This window comes from Artemia franciscana, chromosome 4, assembly GCF_032884065.1.
Source record: "Artemia franciscana chromosome 4, ASM3288406v1, whole genome shotgun sequence".
NCBI classification, from domain to species: domain Eukaryota; kingdom Metazoa; phylum Arthropoda; class Branchiopoda; order Anostraca; family Artemiidae; genus Artemia; species Artemia franciscana.
Window position 1 is genome coordinate 48,732,714 of NC_088866.1, and position 22,925 is coordinate 48,755,638.

Consider the following 22,925-nt stretch of genomic DNA (forward strand, 5'->3'; position numbering starts at 1 on the left):
TCTAATTTTCTTTTCCATTATTCTAAAAGCAAACTTCCAAATTTATTTTCTTACAATCCTCTACAGTCTTGTATATATAGAGGGCCACGTTAATATTATTACTAATATAATCAATTTTGTGCCTAATAACATATAATCTTTTAGTTGTGTGTGTGTGTGGGGGGGGGGGTAAGCAGACAAACCTTTTATTGAAATAAAGTAAACTCAACTTACACATAGTAGTAGTCATCGTCTAGCTGAAAAGCAACCATATTCTGCTCCTCCTCAAACCTAGCCATATTGACCCAGCGTATCCAATTGCTATATTCTATTGGAAAAGCGTCTCTGAATTTTTTTGGCTTGTAAGTGTACTAGAAGTAGACACTTGAATTAAAGGTGCTCACAAGGTCTAAGCATTGCTACCCCAGAATAAATTCATCATGTTTCGGATCCGCATTGATTAATAAGAAGAGATAATTGATTAAATAGTGAATTTCAAAATTAATCTGACTCAATTATTCGAAATTTTAAACGTAAAATAAATAGGTATTTTGGTGAAAGTAATGAAAGTAATGGTAAAATTTGGTGACAGCTATGTGGTGAAAGCAATGAAAGTCATGAAAAAAATACTTTTTTTTTCTTTTTTACTTAAAATGGCTCACAAATAGCGGGTGAAGGAAAATCGTGTTCCCAGAAGCCGTTGAAGTGCAAAAACTATTTCTAGATTTAAATAGCATATGCATAGGAAAAGGTAAAATCAAGTTCTAGAAGCTAATTTATTAGCATAAGCAAGCTGTGTAATTATTAGTAAATTCTACGTTCATTCCCTGGAAATGTCATCCCTTAAGGATCAAGGGTTAAGGACGAGTCTTAAGGATTAACAGTTTGGACAAAAAGGACACAGCTTTCAAGTTCTTTGTCATATTCAAGGTGTGGTTGAAAAGTAATGAAAGTGGCGATACTACAAGTGATCTGGCAATCCTGCATTATTATCCTTGATAGAGCACGTGTTCCGGAACCCTTCCAAAATTTAATTCGATTTTCTACTCTGTCGGTTCAGTAGGTGGATTTTCAACCTAGGATTAGTGAAGGGAAGTTTTCGTTGCGTGTCATGCAAAATGGAGCATCAAAAGTCGGAGCAATGTTTTGCCATTAAGTTTTGTTTTGAACTTGAAGAATCGGCAAGTGTGACGTTTGGAAAGTTAAAACAGGCCTATGGGGAGCATTCCTTGTCCCGAGCTCAAGTTTTCGCTGGCACGGAGAATTATAGGAAGGCAGGGAAAATGTTGAAGATGAACAATGTTCAGGAGGCCTTCAACTTCGAGAACCGACAAAAACACTGAACGTGTAGAAATTCTTGTGCTATCAGACCGTCGTGTAACATTAAAAATTTCGAGTGAACAATTAAATACAGATTTACCCCTTTTGTCATGAAGCCGTCCTCGAAAGGCTCAAAAAAGGGATCCGTCACATAAGAGCAGCAGAGAAAGATCATTGCTCCATGAAGAAAACACCCCATATCACACTGCCATCTTCGTAACAGAATTTTACCTCGAAAGACATTGATGTCGCTCTCTATCCCTCTGACCTCAGTCCCTTTCACTTATTCCTTTTTCCTAAAATGAAAAATGTTTTCAAAGATTGCCATTTCCCAATATTTGGGAAAATCGCAATTTTCCAACACAATATTTTGTGTGCAAACTTTTTTGAAATTCGCAATGGTTTTTGGGATGTATGGGAGGTGGATTTTATTTAAGGACTTATCGGGATTCTCATACGGTAAAATACCATTGACTTTACGTGAGTGTCTTTTCAGTCTATGGCTAATTGTATTATTAATAAGTAAAATGGGATACCCGTTACCAAAAAATACGTCCCTGATAAAGTTTAGTTCTGCGGTGATATGGGAATCAGAGCAAACGTTTAGGGCACGATCAACGAGAGAGGTTACGACAGCTCTTTTAACTTGTGAGGGTGATTTGACTTAAAATGAAGATACCGATTGTTTTCTGTAAATATTAAAATCGAGTTTATCAATGCTACGAATAATTAACACATCTAGGAATAGTATTCTATTTGTACTTTCAATTTCTAAGGTAAACCGTAAATTTCTATCATATGTATTAAGGTGATCAAAAAAAAAACCTAAGTTCCTTTTTCCCATAATTCCAAAGTGATATTACGTCACCCATTTATCGTCCCCAATCTATATGTTTCAAGAAATATGAATTTAACGCCCAGTTTTCAAAGTGTTTCACATAAATATTCACCAAAATCCCGGAAAGAGGTGCCCCCATCGGTATACCCTTTATTTGTTCATAAAAAGAATTACGGAACTGAAAATACATTGAATACTTATTACAGAGTTTAACCAGGGGCGTTGAAACCTCACAACCTGGTGTTGAAACTTCAATGAAATAAAAATTTATTCTATTTATTTTTTTATAGCTGCTAAGATGAATTGTCTTGCTTCACCTCACTTTATTTATCAGTCCGAATCAGTTGATTATTTATCAGTTGAACTTTGCTGAAGTGAGGATGCTGGGACTGTCTTAAAATTCTCATTTTTGTTTTAGTGGTTATATGTTATTTTAAGTCTGTTTTATTTTATATATTTATGTTTTGCCCTTGAATATAGGGTCAAAATATTCATTCAAACATAAAATTCCACTGTTTTGCGACAAGAATTCCCTATTGTTCTTCTTGTTGTTGATGTTTATGATGGAAAGGCAGTGTGGCCTTCGTTGCTATATATATACATGTATGTACATGTGTATGTGTATGTGTCGTGCGTGCGTGTGTCTCTGCATAAATATATGTATAGGTATTAGTTAAAGAGGGCAGGCCTACTTACATACAGTTGCCACGTATAGATCCTATTTTTAGGAATCTTGTCAAGGAGAACACCATCATATGGACCAAAAACAGTTCCTGCTTCGATATTCACTTTTGCAAACATACCTTGTCCCGCACCATGAATACCAGAAGAACGAAGTTCGACCAAATCGTCTGGTATTGACACAAACGCTCTTCCAGGCAATGGACTCTTTAGTATCTTATTCATCTTCCATTTTAAATTACCGTGTGTAGGACACACTCCAGATTCATATTTTTTCCATTCGAGATGATGCTTTTGGTTCAGCTCCAGTGGGCAAAAGACACAGGCTAGAAATTTAAATTTTGAGATTTAGACTGCTTTCATTTCTTGAAAAATGATTAAAATAACACAATTCAACAAGAGGGGAAAATAGTAGATTCCGTATTTTGATCAGGGTTTCTGTGCCGCTATCATTAAACAGTCAACTGTGCATCCAATTTAGGCAAGCAAAAAAAGGTAATCGTGACAACCCTTGTCGTAACTGAAAAAAGTCTATCAATTTTGAAAGACCGTTTTGTACAAAAATTACCGGTACCAACTAAAAAAACAAATTATTTATTTAAGTATCAACCTCCCTTCCATTGCTGATAATTTAAATGTCCTAGATAAAAATATTATCAAAATGAATGATATCTTAGGTTTCGAGAGTTCGTTATGCCAAAATAGGTTTGAAAATTAATGTTAAGGAGACTAAACCGCTTAGACTAGGAATAAACATGGTGATGAGGTGATCCTGGGCAACAGGGATACAATCAAGCAGATGAGTCTAGTTACTTAGGTAGTATTTCTAGTAAGGATGGTGATGCAGTGAAGATGTTAAAAGTAGAATAGCCAAGACCCAGGGTGTTCTTTCTTACTTGGGAAAAGTTTGGAAGAATAGGAAAATCAATCTTTTAACTAAGAGCAGAATATTAGAAGCTACAGTGATGACAGTGGTCAAGTATGGTACGACTGAGGCCAGCATACACATCCTGCTTGATTGCATCCAGCTTATCTGAAGAAATAGTGACATCATGTTGCATGAATGTCTCTCTCTCTTTCATTTTAATTACTGCCTCTTCTACATCGAGTAGAGATATTGGCCAATATATCTGGCCAGGATCTCTGATATGAACTGAACTTCATATGTGTGCATAGTTGTGGCTTGGAAAAATAAAGTAGTAACTATTACTTTACGGCTGTGAATGTCGATAGTACTGTCTATGCTTCTTTTAATTGTAAATATTTGAAATTCGCAAGTTAAATCTGTCGAAAAAAAAACATTTTCTTTTTTTAAAGTAATATTTGAGTATTCTTCAATTCCAGGTATATTAAGGGATCAGTCTGGTCATGAATTGAAAGTCAATAGTCTGAATCTATGTTTTCAAGAAACCACTTAGACTAGGAATAAATGATGGCGATGAGGTGATCTTGCGCAACAAGGATGCAATCAAGCGGATGTCCCAGTTACTTAGGTAGTAACTGGAGTAACTATAGTAACTAGGTAGTATTGCTAGTAAAGATGGTGATGCAGTGAAGATGTTAAAAGTAGAATAGACAAGGCCCAGGGTGTTCTTTCTCAGTTGAGAAAAGTTTGGAAGAACAAAAAAATCAGTCTGCTAACTAAGAGTAGAATATTAGAAGCTACAGTGACGACGGTGGTCAAGTATGGTACAAAAACTTGGGCGCTTCGGAAAACATTGAAGGATTTGTGAATTGAAACATTGAAGCTATTCTCCAGAAGCATTGTCTGCAGATGGTTTTTATACTCTTTTAACTGACTGTATTTAAAACAGTGAGCTGTTCAAAAAACGTAGCTCTATTTCACTTTTTCAGGCTATAATGAGAGAAAGCCTGAGATGCCTAGACACTTTTTGTGGTAAAGAATGACTGAAAGCCAAAGATTGTCCCTTTCAGCCATCTATAGGTTCAAACAAATAGGATGTCATCTTTGAATAAGTTGGGAAGACGACGTAGGAAAATACTTAAAGGGAATTGAAACTTCTGAGATGGTTTAAAGAGGAAAGAGAAACCAAATTCACTAGAGTTTTGTTTGTGCTAATACAAGTTTTTTAGGCTTCGAGTGCCAGAAAAAGAATAATTTTAATCCAGCAAACCACAAAAAGAGGGTTTAATTTATAAAAATTAGGGTCGATGTACTAATAACAATATTGATAGTAATTGTGATTCATAAACAGACAACACAAAAATATCCAAAAACAAATTTTGTCCCCCCACCTCACAAATAAACTTATATTTTCTTTCTTGTTTCACCATTTTGTTAACACACATATAAATCTGAACAACCATCCTTTTTTACAATTGTCTTCAGGGTCCTCGGGGACTCGAGGGTATTACCCTAAAAAAATTAGTTCTTAAATGAGTGAAGTGACGGCATTCTGTAAGAACATAGTTGACATCATAAACCCCTGAATTAAACCAGGAGCAAGAGTAATCCCTATCCGAGGCCTGATAATTTCTTTTATAAATCCTATTTTCTGTTTCTTATGCCAAACAAAAAAGAAAATGCAGCAAAATACAAAACAAACATAAAAAATGAAAAAAAACTAAAACGAAAAAATTAAAAATGAAAAAGAAATAAGAAAATTACATAAAAATGGAAAGACCATAAAACCACTACTTCCACAGTCCCCAGGGTTTCTTTCAATTTCTCCAGAACAGAATGTTGAAGTTTCTGTATTAGTTAACTTTATTTTTTAAGAGATTACGGTGTACTCAATACAAATTCGGGAATTGTCAGTGTATCCTTAAATTTAGGTCAATTAAGGTCAATATTTGGCTCGTTCTGCAAGAACCATTGTCTGTGCGCCTCTCTTGGAAAGGTCGGTTACGCAACATAAAACAAGTTCTTAGACAAACTGATTCCTTAGAATAACAGAATTCGTTTTTCTACCAACTAGAATTGCTATAAAATAAAACAAAAACATCTGCCACCGAGGATTCAAATACATGATCCCTCTGGAAACCTAGAAGGGGCGTTTTCCAAAAAACTTGGATATCCATTGTTTCTTTCACTTCTTTATTAACATGTATAAAAATCGGGATGATTGTCCCTTTTAAGGTAGTGGGCAGGCTCACCGGCAACTCTATTACCCTAAAAAAATCACTCCCTTAAGGAGAAAAATTGTGACAGCAAGAATATAGTTAACATCTTCAAATCCCAAATTGAATCTGAGACAAGATTAATCCCCATCCAAGGCCTGACAAATCCTTTTATACGTCCTTTTCTGTTTCTTAATTCAAGCAAAAAAGTAACAAAAACTCAAACCAATCTTTGAAGAAAAACTAAAAACGAAGCAAAGAATAAAAGAAAAATCAAAAGACTATGAAACCAGTGCTTTCATAACCTCTCAGTACTTTCTTCCAATTTCCCCGGAACGTAATTGGTTTCTCCTGAAATTTTTCGAAAAAAAGGTAACGAAAATTAAAGATTTTTATCTTGTGTTAACGTATTATGATTTTTAGTTTTGGAGAGATTTTGGAGTACCCAATAAAAATTTGAAGATTGTCGAAACACTGCATTAAATATAGATCATTTAAGGTCAATGTTTTGCTCGTTCTCCAAGTTCCATTTTTCTTGCGACTCTCTTCGAAGGTCGGTTATACAGCACGAAACAAGTATTTAGAAAAACTGAATTCTTTTTTTCACTAGCTAGAATTTGCTATAAAAGACAGCAAGAAATATTCCATCGGTGGGAGTCGAACACATGACCCCTCTGGAAATCTGACAGGATGCTCTAACCACAGAAGCATGACTGTCCTGAAAAATTCTTATAACAAATATGATTTAAAATTTTACATTTAAATATATTTAAATATTTTATATTCCTAACCCAAGGAAGTATTTATGGAAATTAAATCGAATTAATTTGATTGTAATTAATTATCAGTTTTCCCAGTCAGTTTCTCCACCATCATGTAATTCAGAGTGCACGCTAGATTAATCCCCATCCAAGGCCTGACAAATCCTTTTATACGTCCTTTTCTGTTTCTTAATTCAAGCAAAAAAGTAACAAAAACTCAAACCAATCTTTGAAGAAAAACTAAAAACGAAGCAAAGAATAAAAGAAAAATCAAAAGACTATGAAACCAGTGCTTTCATAACCTCTCAGTACTTTCTTCCAATTTCCCCAGAACGTAATTGGTTTCTCATGAAATTTTTCGAAAAAAAGGTAACGAAAATTAAAGATTTTTATCTTGTGTTAACGTATTATGATTTTTAGTTTTGGAGAGATTTTGGAGTACCCAATAAAAATTTGAAGATTGTCGAAACACTGGATTAAATATAGATCATTTAAGGTCAATGTTTTGCTCGTTCTCCAAGTTCCATTTTTCTTGCGACTCTCTTCGAAGGTCGGTTATACAGCACGAAACAAGTATTTAGAAAAACTGAATTCTTTTTTTCACTAGCTAGAATTTGCTATAAAAGACAGCAAGAAATATGCCGTCGGTGGGAGTCGAACACATGACCCCTCTGGAAATCTGACAGGATGCTCTAACCACAGAATCATGACTGTCCTGAAAAATTCTTTATAACAAATATGATTTAAAATTTTGCATTTAAATATATTTAAATATTTTATATTCCTAACCCAAGGAAGTATTTATGGAAATTAAATCGAATTAATTTGATTGTAATTAATTATCAGTTTTCCCAGTCAGTTTCTCCACCATCATGTAATTCAGAGTGCACGCTACACCCAAAATAACTTCTCTATGTCAGTTTCAGTCTTAAATATTCAGAAAAAATAACAAACAAAACAAGAAATCATTGAGAATCCAAGAATTTAAAAGGCTGTTTAAAGATAAAGCAGAAATAAAATCTGTTTTAAGTTCTGTTTTCTATAGATTTTTTAGTCTGAAGTTTGACTTTCTTGATTGATGAGAATCTTCTGTTGTGTTTCCAACAGGGAGCCTCATGAACGGAGTCATAATGTCCCTGACGGCATTTGGAAAGTCTTTAATTACCAATATTAAAAACAACGGGATCGAAAAGAGAAGTCCAGCTAATTCCAATCTCCAAAATAAAAAAAAATGTAAGTCAAAACTTGAATTCAATGATTACTTTTTCCCCTCTTTAAAATGATTCTTTTAGAATCATTTTCTTTTCGGCTTCTTAACATCTAAAACGTAATGAAAATTTTTATTAAACATTTGAACCAACATTTGATTTAATATTTTTACCAAATGTGGATAAGCACGTGAACAAACGGTCACACGGTTGCTTTTCCAGATAATTATTGCCAATAATCTGGGATTCTGTATGTCTAGAGGCCTTTCTTCCTGAGCGGGAAAGCGAATCCGGCATAGCTCTTTATTAACTTTAAATAGTTCCCAATTCTATACTTTCGATGAAGAAGTTATAAAACTACAGGTTTTACTCTAGGACTTAGAAACATCCTTTTGCCTTAAAAAAAAAAAAATTCCAAGTGAAATCGAATGCGAATGATTTGTTTTGTCCGATTTGTCTTGGCGCTCTAAGCCTATAGACAACTGTACCTTGTATGCACACATGTGTTGAACTTACGTATCAATTTTTTAGAATTGAATAACGTCGGGTGTAGATGTTCACGTTCAGTGTCACTATGATTTTTCCAGGATTCCATAGTTATATTTCTCCCAACTTCATGCCACTGGTCGCTATGCCACTGCCGCTGGTCACTATGATTTTTCCAGAATTCCAGAGTTATATTTCTCCCAGCTTCATGCCACTGGTCGCTATGCCACTGCCGCTGGACACTATGATTTTTACAAACTTCCAGAGTTATATTTCTCCCAACTTCATGCCACTGGTCGCTATGCCACTGCCGCTGGACACTATGATTTTTACAAACTTCCAGAGTTATATTTTCCCCAATTTCATGCCACTGGTTGTTTTTGCCGTTTACCTAAATACAAATTCAGTTATAGATTATGTCAAGTTTGCTGTAAAAACAACTTGCCGTAAATGTTTTTTAAATTAATGGAATCTATAGACCTTATCCATTCCGGGCCTTGACAAAAACGATTATTCGCGTACAGAAAAGATCATTTGGCCGAAATGTGGTGTTCGGAACTCGAACTTTTGACATAAAGTAACTGAATCTCCAAACTGTTGTCCGATTTCAGGAATCTCAATATCTCCGATAATTTGGCCTGATAAAGAGCATCTGAATTGTTGAAACAGGCTAAACAAAATCGAAATAGATATTACAATGGACATCGGTAAGAAATCAAACTATTTTGGACTCAAAAGCTCATAAAGACTCACCGGTTAGACTGCTGATAATAAAGCGTAGGATAATATTCCAGAAAAAGTGAAAGTTAAAGGTGAGATTATTAGACTCGGCCAAGGCCGTATCCGGGGGGAGGTCTGGGTTTGAAACCCCCTCCTCCGAAATTTTGTTTGACTCGTAAAAACGTAACAAAAAGGCATATAATAAATTTCTGATGCGTTTTTTTTGTAAGCCACCCCCAAAAAGAAATATCCCCCCTGAACAAAAATCATGGATACGCCTTCGGGCTCGATCTAGTTATGAAAAGGCTTTTCCAGCATCTTTTGTTGCGAGCAGTATAGCCTGGAACCTACACAAAGACGCTTTTACTGGGTGTAGCAGCTACCAGCATCGTAAAAGTAAACTGTCACAAAGCACAATGTGACTGTGACTAGCCCAAGTTAGGGTGATCTCGGCACTGATGATTAGATTGGTAAGCTCTTTCAATAACTTTAGAAACAAATCATATAAAAGAAGAAAACCACCGTCTTGTTTCTATTCAATGACATTTACTAAATATAATAGATAATGCTGTTACAATGGCATCCCAGCCCTTCCCCGTAGCCTATCCAGAGCTGGGGTGCACTGTAAGGGCATCGATTAGTACATTTGCGTTATGAGGTGCATCGAGTGAAAAATTTACCTGTTAGCTAACAAATTAATCAAGAAAATGAAATAAAACTTGTTTGTGGTGTGTATTTATAGAGGGAAGCTTCATTTTTACCATACATACTTTGACCAAGTTGAACCATGAACCATCCACGTTGAATTGTGGACGGTGGAAGGGGTGGAGTTAGAAACTTCAAGACTTTTCGGGCCACAATTTAGGCTCTTGCTGCGTAGCTAAAAGTTCCATTCTCGTAACTCAACTACTATCCAAGATAACCAAAAGGCCATCATCTACCATTTTACTGATCTAGTCTAATAATTTTGATGTTTAACTTTTTTAGGCTTTTGAGAAAAAAGGTATAATGGTACAATTTTATTCTTTTTGGACTTGGAACATCATTTTGATTTTGAGATTTTTGTCACTTAAAATCAAATTCACTTCAGTTCAGCCCAATTTAATTCAATTACGAAATGATACAACACATAACATTAATCCAAGTGGCTGCCCAAGGAAATATATTAAAGTACTTGATTCTGGGAGACCACATATATAACAAACTCTTCACAAACAAAACTCTTTACAAACGAACCAAAAAAAGGAAATAAATAATAATAAACAAACAATCCAATTATGACCAATCTCTAATCATGAAAAAAACAAAAAAAAATAAAATAAAAAACACAAAAAAAGAAAAGGAAAGAAGACAAAAATCATCTATGAACCAAGACCCAAAAGAAAATTTTTCATTTTTTTCTTAAGTAAACCAACTGAATGCTCTCTGGAAGAGACTTCCAAACCTAAGGACCTAGATATCTGACGGAAAAACGTGCTCTAGTTCCACTTCTGTATTCAGTGACTAGATTATCAACCTTGTGGGTACTATAACTGTGAAGTGATTTATTCTCTCTGTAAAAACCATGAAATATCTCAGGACTTACAAAATTCCATCACTGATACTGATACTATCTAATCAAAGGATTCATCTCTATTTTAGTTGTTTTTGAACAACATGGAAAGGCACTGTGGTCTTCGAAATTATCTAGGTTATAATGCGAATAATTGTTCATAATGACCCTCTATAACGTAAGTAATTTTGAAGACCGCACTGCCTTTCCATCAAGTTGAATAAAAGTTAAAATAGGGATAAATCCTTTTATTAGACAGTGATAATTCATAAAAAGATACTAGATATTTCGGTCACTGCAGATGTGATCGAAACATCCAGTATATTTGAACTATCCAGTTTTATGACTGTCTAATACAAGGGTTTATCCTTATTTGAACTTTTATTTATTGAACCTATATTATTGCGTTAACATGCGAAATTCAAGCTTGATTTTTTGTCGAGATATTTCGCCAAAATTTGTATCTGTGTGAATCCCTGGGTTCAAAACAAATATAGAGTTAATGTTCAAATTAATGCGCGATCGTTGATTGGATCGAAGATAAGAAGAATTGATGCCCATTCTCAATGAGATTTTACTAACAGCGAGATTTAGAAAGCGCCAATTTAAGCCAACCCGAATTTTTCATTAGATTTTCTTAGTAAAGTATAATCAGAAAATTATGTGGCAAATCGGATTGGTTCAAATTATTTTTAGGTGAATCTTAGTATTAGCAAAATCAAAATGGGAATGGGCAGTTGATAAAAGTTAAAGTTCCAGCTTTTCTTGATCTTCAAAAAATAACGGTCAACGCCATCTATTTTTGCCCTACAAGATACATTTTTTTTTTTTACTCTGCGCAGCCAAGGCTGCCACTAACCGTTTATCAATTTCCCAAGTTTCACTTGCGGAAATTCCCGATTTTTAAGAAACTATCCGAAGTATTAATTAAAATTGATACTTTTTTAGGCTAATGTTTAATAGATTCATTTTCACAAGATCAGGATTAAAATCCCTATATCTTCAGAATGTTTGAAGGAGTGGCAACTCTGAGCACCATTAGTAGCAGCTGGCAGTACCGATTTATATTATAAGGATTTTCTTATGTAGGTATTATTTAACGCCCTTTTTATTAATAAAGCATTATTTCTTTTGATTCCTCATAGGCCATATTTAGGGGGGTACCGGATTTTAACCCCCCCTCCCCTCTGAAATCTTCGTCCGACGCGTAAAAAAGTAACAAAATGCATATGAACAAATTTTTAATGCGTTTTAAGCTTTTTGTAACACCTTCAACTACCCCAAAAATACCCCCCCCCCCGAACAAAAATTCTGGGAAAACCCTTGCATTCTTCTCTATCAACATTTTATTAGGAAATGATGTTAAGTTTAGTTCACTATGAAGGAATAGGCAAACTTTTCTTAATTAAAGGATGATTTCTTTCCCAGTTCAGCACGGCCCTCCAAAGGTAAAAGTACGTATATGCACAATTTTTCACTTCTCGACTTAATGCCACCACCATACTAAAAAAAATGTGCTGAATCGAATGGTATATGTAAGAAGGCTCTAGTCCAAATATTAACGGAAATAGCATATGGATAAAGTACGTATCTGAAAAATTTCTGGGCGCATCCAAAGGTAAAAGTACGTATCTGTGTAGATACGTACTTTCACCCTTGGTACGTACTTTTGCCTTTGGCCGGCACATTAAAATGAGAAAGGAAACCAAAGGTCAAAGTACGTATATGTCATGATTCAGCACAATCATCATTGTTTGTTTACCAGAGCAGAGCTGAACAACCAGCCAACTCTGAGCTATTTATTAAAGAGTACTGGCATAGAATGTCAAGAGGCTTTCTAAATTTACAGAGAGCGTTGGTTATACAAAAGGAAAGAGATTTAAGGTAAGAAAATTTTGCTTCATGCTATTTTGGAACCTTTTCTCCAAGTAGGCCTAAACCCTCTGGTAAAACCCCATCTGTACTACCAGGTAGGTACAACAGACCCGCTACAACCAGTTTACACAGCTAGCTATGTAGCTGTCGAATTAGTACAGGAGAGCAGCGTCATACCAAATTACCAACCAACCACCTAAAGCCATTTTTTTAGTATTGCCTACAAACATGACTTACCTTTGAAATAAAATAAAAAACAAGGGATGCATCAAAATAACCCCTAGAACCTTCTCTGTCATCTGAGATAATCAGGGATTAGTTTGGTCAACTATTACAACATTGAGAAAAAATTGAGGGCCTCTAAATATTGCTTACCTTAGAAACAAAAAAAAATGTATCAAAATAGCCCTAGAACCCCCTCTTTCATCTGAGATAATCAAGGTTGATAACAAGTTCTTAGAATTCCAATTTTTCAGGACATTGGCATGTCAAGCAAGTACAAATGAGGCATCAACTTCAAATACCGACTTGCCATCTTCCAGTGAAGAGCAACGAGGAGCTAGTTCCTGTTCCCCCCCAGAAATCATCCAGATAAATCAAACAACAGACATATCACCCAATTTTTCTGGACATTCTCGATCAAGGGACACCACTGATGGAGAAGCTAAAACTAAGGCACAGTTAAAACACTTTGCTGATGAAGAATTCGAAAAAGAAGATTTAAGTAGAGGTGATAGTGATGAGTCTGATATTGACTGGGAGGACGTTGAAGGGACATTTGGGTCTTCTGATGATGAAAGGCAGACAACTTTGAAGAAGAGGAGAAAGCTCTTTACAGATTTAGTTCCTCTTTCGGTCAGTAATGATCTTACATCAGATCATCCAGAGTACAATCTGATCCATTTTCCTACCGATCCTTTCCTGCCCTTGGAAGATTCGGCTTCGGATGCAGCAGCTTATGAGACCCAAGATGACCAGCTAAATTTGGACAATCAACCATCTAATGAAAGCAACAATGCTGTTTGTGAACCTGATTCCTCAGACCATGTCATGTGTGTAATTGACGCTGTAGCAGCAAGGTCTGTGGGACAAGATAGAGAAAATAGACGTGAAGAAAATGGTGGAGGAGAAGGAAGGTCTATTGTTGACCTTACTCCAAAACGAGTTCGCTCAGAAAAAGATAAATTTGAAAGAGATGTTAAGAAGTATCCATTTCCTGACGAACCTGGCTGTAAATCTAACAAATGTACAAACTCATGTTTGAGGTTTTCCAGTGTAGAATTCAGGAAAATTTATGACACATGTTGGAGCAAAGAATATAAATCAAGACAAATGTGGCTCGCTTCTTTGCTGACATTCCTACCAGTTAAAAGAAGGACTATTGCCCCAGAAGCTGCGTGTAGAAAAAAAACTACAGTTAGGTACAGCCTTCCCAGAAATTTGAATGAATACCCCACACTTACCCCAAAAGTTGAAAACTTGCCAGTTTGCAAGTCTACATTCCTTGGTTGTCTAGGATTAGGCAAGAATGACAGAGTGATTTTTACAATCAAGTCAAAAATTGAAAGGGATGCTCTTGGGAATGAGCTCAAGGACGGAAGGGGCCATAAAGTGGCAGGGCCACCAAACAAAGTTGATCGAAGCCTTGTGATGCAGCACATTGAAAGCTTTCAGCCAGCAATTCCACACTATCGTCGAGCTCACGCTCCAAATGTTCGGTACCTTTCTCGTGATTTGAGCTACAAATTTATGGCAGAAGACTTTAATGAAAAATATCCAGCAAATAAAATCTGTGATGAGACATATAGGAAGATTCTTAATGGTATGAAAGTATCATTGTGCATGCCCCAAAGTGACAGCTGTGACATTTGCACACTATTAAAAGAGAAAGTAGGGGCTGCGAGAACTCCTGGTACAAATGGTGAGGCAACCGAGAAAGAGACTGAACTGTACAGAAAGCACAGAGATCTTGTTGAACAGGTTTCAAAAGCATTTTCTGAAGATAAGCAGAAATACGAAAAAGATTCAACTACCATGTTGTTCACCGTGGACCTACAAAAAGTGTTATTGCTTCCCATCATGCACAGTAGAAAGGAGGCCTTTTTTCTATCAAGACTCGTGTGTTTTAATGAGACGTTTGCCCCCGTTAAGGCCACCCAACAAAACCAGAACCTTTGCGTTGTTTGGAACGAATCTCGACAAGGACGTGATGCACCTGATATAGGTAGTGCCTTCCACAAGGTCTTAAAGATGAATAGGGATATCTTGCACTTCATTTTTTATACTGACAATTGCTGTGCCCAGAACAAAAATTGGACAATTTTTAGTGAATTTGTACTGATAGTCAACAGTGAAGGAGGACCTGAAACGATTCGTATCAAGTATCTAGTGAAAGGCCATACGCACATGGGGGCTGACTCCATACACGGATCGATTGAGTCTCGAATTCGAAAAAGGGATGTTCTTGACTTTGAAGATTTGTGCGACACCATAGAAAAAAGTAGAAAATTCACGAAAGCCGTGAAAATGGACATAGAAGACTTTTGCCAGTGGAAAAGCTTAAAAGCTCCTGGCATCGTCATGAAGAACTTGGGCGTGACCATTGATGAGTTCAGTGAGGTCTGTTTTAAGAAGGGAAAAACAGAACTGTTCTATAAAACTAGCCCTGAGGGTGAAGAAAAGAGTCTAAGTTTTGTGCCAAAAAAGCTGGTTAGTACAATCAAAGAGGCAAAGTATCCTTTGCCAGATCCGATTCTTGGCGCAAGGGGGGTAAAGCCAGAAAAGAAAAAGGCCATCTTGGAAAAACTTGTACCTTTTATGAATGAGAATCGCCGTACATTTTGGCGCACTATGCCTTCATCAACAGCTTCTGTCGATTTGCTGAAGCACGGCTGTGTTTCTTAGCTGCCTGCAGTATTTCAGTGATTTCTTTTGATTTTTTTTATTTTTTAACTTCTAATTATTTGAATAAAAAAAATGACTTGTTGTACATGCTTCATACGTGGTTTTACCTTCGGTATACGTCATAGATACGGGGTTTTGGGCAGAGTAAAAGTGCGTTTTATGTTTTATACAGACTTTTACCTTTGGGACTTCATTCGAATTCGAGTCTCGAGTCAAAGGTAAAAGTACGTATATGTCATATACGCACTTTTACCTTTTGAGAGCGCCTCTTTATATGAGTAACGGTCCAATGGTAAAAGTACGTATCTACTGTTTCAGGCTTCGGGGCAGTAATAATAGAAAATTTTACTTAAAAATATGAAATCCCCATATTTGTTTACCTATTTAACTAATTTCCAGAATTAGCCAGTGTCCAGTTTCACCGTAAACCGTATTTGAAGCTCTCAAAAGTACTCAAACTTTGAGCCGTGATTTATCGAAATAATGAAAAGTGTAGATACGTACTTTTACCTTTGGAGGGCCGAGCAACACTGTAAAAAAAAAAAATGATTTAACAAATCATTGAAATCATTAAGATTTATGTACTATTTAGGAAAAATATGTAATTTTCAACATAACTAGTTTATATTAATCAACGCAGTTTGGACTTCAACAGCAGTTTGAAGTTTCTTGAATCAAACAGTTCGTGGTAACGAACTGTAGTAAGGAGCGACCCGGCTCAATAGTAACCGAAACTCTAAAAAATGGAATTTTGATACCAGTGGTTACATCAAAAATTTTAATGCTGATTTTAAATACACAAGTTTCATCAAGATTAGTCTTACCCATCAAAAGTTACGAGCCTGAGAAAATTTGCCTCATTTTAGAAAATAGCGGGAAACACCCCCTAAAAGTCATACGATCTTAATGAAAATCACACCATCAGATTCAGCGTATCAGAGAATCGTAGAAGTTTTAAACCCCTGTCTACAAAAATGTGGAATTTCGCATGTTTTGCCAGAAGACAAATCATTTTTTTTTTATTTTTTTTTTTCAGGGGTGATCGTATCGACTCGGTGGTGCTAGAATGTCGCGAAAGGGCTCATTCTAACGGAAATTAAAAGTTCTAGTGCCCTTTTTAAGTGACCAAAAAATTGGAGGGCACCTAGGCCCCCTCCCACGCTCATTTACCCAAATTCACCGATCAAAATTCTGAGATAGTCATTTTATTCACCATAGTCGAAAAACCTAATAACTATGTCTTTGGGGACGACTTACTCCCCCGCAGTCCCCGTGGGAGGGGCTGCAAGTTACAAACTTTGACCTGTGTATACTGGGAAATGTACAGACGTTTTCAGGGCTATTTTTTAATGGGGGAGGGCTGAGGGGAGGGAGTTACACGGAAGGATCTTTCCTTGGAGGAATATGTCATGGGGGAAGAAAAATTCCATGAAGGGGGCGCAGGATTTTCTAGCATTATACAAAATAAAAACAATGAAAATCCATTTTCATTGCCATATAGCCCCCCCCCCCCTAAAAAAAAATTAATATGCAAATTTCGTTATCAAAAAGTTCGTTGTAACGAACTGTGGCAAGGAGTGACCCGGCTCAATAGTAACCGAAACTCTAAAAAACGATGTGTTTGTTTGTTCTTTTGCAGTAAAGCAAAATTGTATACTGATCAAACAGTTCGTGGTACCGAACTGTAGTAAGGAGCGACCTGGCTCAATAGTAAACGAAGGGCTAAAAAACGGAATTTTGATACCAATAGTTGCATAAAAAAAATTGTATTTTTATGTTGATCTTAAATATGTAAGCTCCATCAAGTTTAATCCTACCCATCAAAACTTACGAGCCTGAGAAAATCGGTCTTATTTTAGAAAGTAGGGGCAAACATTCCCTAAAAGTCATAGAATCTTAATAAAAATCACACCATCATTTTCAGCGTATCAGAGAACTCTAGTGTAGAAATTTCAAGCTATTATCTACAAAAATGTGGAATATCGTATTTTTTGCCCGAAGGCATAACACGGATGCGTGTTTATTTGTTTTATTGTTGTTGTTTTGTTTTGTTTTTTCCCAGGGGTGTCGTATCGATCCAGTGGTCCTAGAAGTCGCAAGAGGGCCCATTCTAACGCAAATTAAAAGTTCTTGTGCCCTTTTTAAGTGACCAGAAAAATTTGATTGACATCACGCTCATTTTTTTCCCGAAGTCACCGGATCAAAGTTTTGAGATAACCATTTTGTTTAGGATAGTCAAAAACAAAATAACTATGTCTTTAGGGACGACTTAATCCTTCTCAGTCCTCGGGGAAGGAGCTGCAAGCTACAAACTTTGACCATTGGTACATATAGTAATGGTTATTGGGAAGTTTACAGAAGTTTTCAGGGGGAGTTTTTCACGTTTGGGGGGGGGGGGGGTATGTGAGAGGATCTTTCCATGAGGAACTTATCGTGGGGGAAGAGAATTTCCATGGAGGGGGCGCAGGATTTTCTAGCATTATTTAAAAAAAGAGAAAATAAATAAAAAAAAGTTTTTTTTCAACTGGAAGTAAGGAGCAGCATTAAAACTTACAACGAACAGAAATTATTACGTATATAAGGGGAACTCCTCAATACCTTGCACTTTACACTAAAGTATTTTTATAATTTCAGCTATTTATTTGACGGCCTATGTGATTCAGGGGGTCATTCTTAAAGAATTGGGACTCAATTCAAGATTTAGTGTAAAGAGCGAGGTATTGACAAGGGGGCGAGCCCCCTCATATACGTAATAAAAATATGAAAATATAGAAGTTTGTTACGTAGGTTAATTCACAATTTACGTATATTTACTACTAATAAAAACGTTCGTAAAAAACTAAAAATTTCTTATTGCCTTTCTAAGTAACCAAATTGGAAGGCAACTAGGCCTCCTCCACCACCCTTTTTTTTTATCAAAATCATCCGAAAAAAAATATTAGAAAGCCATTTAGCCAAAAAGAAAAATATGCAAATTTTGTTTTAATTATTCATCTGCGGTGAGCCAAAATCAAAACATGCACTAATTTAAAAACGCTCAGTAATTAAATAAAAAACCAAGTTTTCTTAACTGCAAGTAAGGAGCGACGTTAAAGATTAAAACGAACATAAATTATTCCGTATATAAAATGGGTTGTCCCCATCCTCAACGCTTCGCTCTTTGCTTTAAAGTTTTTTATTTTTTTTTCAAAAAGGAGAACTGTGACAAAGAGTCAAAACTTTAGCGTAAAGAGCAGGACGTTGAGGAGGGGACAACCCCTTTCATATACGGAATAGTGTATGTTCGTTTTAACTTTTAATGCCGTTCCTTACTTGCAGTTAAAAAACTTGTTTTATTTATCTAATTTGACTATAGGACCATTGAAAGTAATATGTTCAGTATACATTCACTCCAAATATTCGAATTATAGCAGAAAAATGGGGGTGGTAATTGATTTTTAAGTTTAAAACGATAATATAAAAACAAAGAAAATTATTTTTACTTTGAAATGAGTTGAACTTACTTGTCTGCAAATTGAACACGCAGCAATATATGTACAAAAATTATCTTTGAACTTTTACAATCGCTTTTTTTAAACATATTTTTTGTGAGTTTCCGTAAGTAGAAAATTTCTTAAGATACTACCCTAATTTTAACAGTACTGTTAGTGAAAATATATTGCTTTCTAAAGTCAATTTTTTCTAACTAATAACGAAAATTCTTTTGTGGGAATAACTTTTGCTTTTGCGATGAACCTCATTTTTGTAATGAGACCCAAAAAGCGTTTAAAAAAAAATATTTGCTGGATTCGCCATAAATTTGATGTTTACGCTGAATAACCAAGTAAGCAAATATATCAAAGGAAAGAAGACACCTGAAAGGGTATTTCAGTCTTTTACGTACACAAAAAGGAAGCAAAAGCTTCCCCAAAAAAGAGAATTTTCTAAAATACAGCACATTTCTACAAGACTAAAAAATAGTGCACTTTAATAGCATGAATAGTGCTTCGAAAGCTCCGGTTTGCTACAGGATTAATAAAAAAAAAAAAAAAAGGAAGTTAGCCCAATATGTTTTTTCAAACAGTTCTTATTGTTAAACTGTAATTAAGGAGCGACCCGGCTCAATAGCAACCTAAACTCAAAGATGGAATTTTGATAACAATTGATAAGAATTGGGTTTTATGCGGATTCCAGATATATAAATTTCATTAAGTTCAATATTACCCAACAAAGGCTACAAACCTCAGAAGAAAAAGGGATTTTGACGGATTAAGGGATTTTGACGGATTAAGGGATTTTGAAAATAGGGAGCCTGATTTTCGAAAAAAGGGGCAAACACCCATCAAAAAGTCGAGGAATATTAATGTAAATCAGAACTTCAGATTCAGCGTATCAGAAAATGTTTTTGTGGTGGTTTCAACCTCCTAACTGCACAAATGTGGAAATGTGTGTTTTTGCCAGAAGACAGATCACGGTTTCACTTTATTTTTTGTTCTAGTATCCTTTTTAAACGACCGTAAAGGTTTGAGGCAATTAAACCTCCTCCTACGACCTGAGTTTGTCTTTTGTTTTGTTTTCGAATGTTATGGTTTGAGATAAATTTGACAAATTAAAAAAAATCATCTCCATCGAATACAAACGCATAATATTCAACCTAGACGGGCGAAGTAGATTTAACGATAAGACCTTTAAACGACGGAGCGAAACTTTTGGCTGAACATTGAGATCAGAGAGAGAGGATAGTGTGACAGTGCTTTGGTAAAAGTCTAATTCTGATAGTAAGTATTCAGTTTAGTTTATCAATATTGATAACTTGTGTCTTGTTCCCCAAAATGTTTAAGATAGTGTATTTTTATGAAAAAAAAGTTTTCTTTGTTTCAGTGTAGTGGCTTGCTCCTCCTGAAGGAAACACTAGAAAATTCTCAAAAATAATAAATTCAGAATACATTCTTATATAATTTCTAAGAACAGTTGAATTTGCTTTACCACCCTTCCCCCTAATGCTTAAGCAAATATCCCAAACTATATGTTCTCCACGAATTTCAGATACAGCAGATAATAAGGAATTCAATGGCACCATTTTATTTGTTTATCATGATAAAACATGAAATCGCGAAGAAAGGAAGAAAACGAGGACAATAAACAGCCTGTGAAAAAAAAAGTTTATGCAAGTATATCGGTCAAGACCTTCGCTTGACCCGTTCTCAGTGCAGAACGAAACTGATAAAAATATAAAAACCAAACCTTAAGACAAAACACAAAACTAAAATAGTATAGCCGTTCTTCGTGATATTATGTTTTATCATGATTAGCCAGTGTGGTCTCAGAAATTATTTAGTACATTAAGCTTAAGGAAATTCATGAATCTATATAATTTTGGCATCATTAGGTAGAGGATAAATCGAGTGAAAAGCTTTTAGGAATTATAGGCGTAGCCTAAGTATCTGTGTTAGAATTATTTTAGTAGTTTTCAGAATTTTATTGTATTTACTTCTGAGATGGCCAACTAATAAACTAAAACTGTTTTCTGAAAGGAAAGAAAAGAGCCACATTAAAACTTGAAAGGAAAATAAATGATTCCCTGTAAATTTGGGACAGTTCTTATTACTGACCCATGAATAAGATAAACATACCACTCTGTGCCTTCTTTATGCTCTTTCCGTATGAAACAACCGCTTTACTCGAAAATTCAATTTCAAGCCCATTACAGACCCTCAAAGATAATACCTTTTTCTCTTATTTTTTTCAGCATAAAAGGGTTAAAAACAACAATTCTTTCTCAATTGTATGCAGACTAATTGTAGCTAAGACATTTCATCTACAGAACCACTATACTTTACCCCCTCCCCTCATGTACAAACATATAGCCCAGATTACATATTTCATATGTGTTTTCTGATTCACGATTTCGTCATAGTCGATTCAATTTACTCGTATACTAATTTATACGAGCGATGCTAACAAGGGTATATAAGTGGTATGTAAAATGTGAGAAAAATGTATCATCTTTGAAGGTCCTTAAAGGGCTTAAAATTGAACTTCCGAATAAAGTGAATATTATACTCGGAAAGAGCATAAAAAAGGTATCAGGTGGTATGTTCACATTATTCTTAGGTCAGTGATATAAACTGCTCCAAATTTATTGATTCTACGTGAGGGGGGCTGTCTCCTCCTCAGCCCCCTGCTCTTTAAGCTAAAGTCTGACTTTGTGTCTCAATTCCTTAAGAACGACTGCTCAAGCACAAGGGTCGTGAGATTTAGAACAGGAAGCACATTTAAGCTTCAGCGTAAAGAGCGGGCGATGATAAGGGGAAACCCTCCCTGTATTATACTCACAATAATTTCTTTTCTTTAGTTTTAATGTTGGCACTTACTTTCATTTCAGAAAACTTGCTTTCTTTTATTGAGTTTCTGTTCATTTACACATAACATAATCAAGTTTAAAAGAGTGCGCGCTGAAAAACTTCCGGAGGAAAAGACACCAGAATGGCAGTAGTGGGTTGGGGGTAGGGGCTGGTATAATTTTTAGGTTATATTTCTTAGGAATAAATTTCTTTTTAAATACACTGAAAAATAAGTTTTCAAATTAAAAGAGTAACTGACTTTGCAAGCAAAATGAAACTAAACTCGGCAAATTTTATAGAGCGTGAATTCCTGGCAAAGGGATTAATCCGTATAATCTAAAATGTATTTAATTATTTTGCTTTGAATGGCTAAGTATATCAAACGGCAATAACTATTGGATTACTAAGTTTATCAAGTTAAAACTCTCATTGAAGGCTGAGGGGGAATATGAATTACATTACAGTGCGCTATATGCATCCAATTTGTAAAAACGAAGTGTCTGCAACATCTTAAGGACATTAAGTTGAAACTTCTCAGGAACAGCTAAGGATTCTAAGTTGAAACTTTCAAGGAATGTTGAAGAGATGTTGAACTAGGTAAAAAAAAAACTTTATGTATTAGGTTGTCCAAAGTGTGTATGTGCAGTGGCGGTTCTAGGCTCTCTTGCGCCCAGGGCTCAGTTTGTTTTAGATCTATTTTATTAATTTTATTCGTAATTTATTAGTTATTTTCATTTATTAACCACGCCCTCTACTTTATTTTTGTAAAGACAAAATTTGGAAAACAGTAAATGATTATAACCGTTAGACTGTCAGTTTGAAATTTGGCGCCGAAAAAATTCTCCACTCTGGGTAAGTGCCCGCTCTGTTCCCCTTAAAACTGCCTCTGTGCATCTGATATATATCAAGGACTGCTAAGGGTATTAAGTTGGAACTGTCAGGGAATGTTGGGGGAGGATAATCATCTGGAGGATTTACAATTTGTAGAACAGACATCTTTTCCACATGACGCCAGGATTGGGCTCAGCTCGATAATATGGGACCCAGAGTTCAAAACCAACTGTAGCAAAACAATGAAGGACTGACACAAGGACCTTCGTAGTCAAGAAGGATCAATATGCTCGCATCAGTCATTAAAACATTAACAAGTTACAAATAACAAGATTTTAACAAGTTACAAATAAAGAAAGGTGAAAT

At 35.5% G+C, this 22,925-nt stretch overlaps 2 protein-coding genes across 4 annotated transcripts in view; one reads left to right on the top strand and one right to left on the bottom strand.

Moving 5' to 3' along the window:
* The window catches only part of LOC136026532 (rap guanine nucleotide exchange factor 4-like), a 788,659-nt gene that overhangs the window by 222,776 nt on the left and 542,958 nt on the right, over positions 1-22,925 (top strand). The gene's annotated exons all lie outside the window — the stretch shown is intronic.
* The window catches only part of LOC136026529 (PR domain zinc finger protein 10-like), a 37,798-nt gene that overhangs the window by 11,237 nt on the left and 3,636 nt on the right, over positions 1-22,925 (bottom strand). Inside the window, exons 2-4 of the mRNA XM_065703194.1 lie at positions 8,385-8,745; positions 2,834-3,144; positions 214-350 (exon numbers count right to left, since the gene is read on the bottom strand). Of these exons, the coding sequence (XP_065559266.1) occupies positions 214-350; positions 2,834-3,144; positions 8,385-8,745 (809 nt within the window). The remainder of the gene's footprint in view (positions 1-213; positions 351-2,833; positions 3,145-8,384; positions 8,746-22,925) is intronic.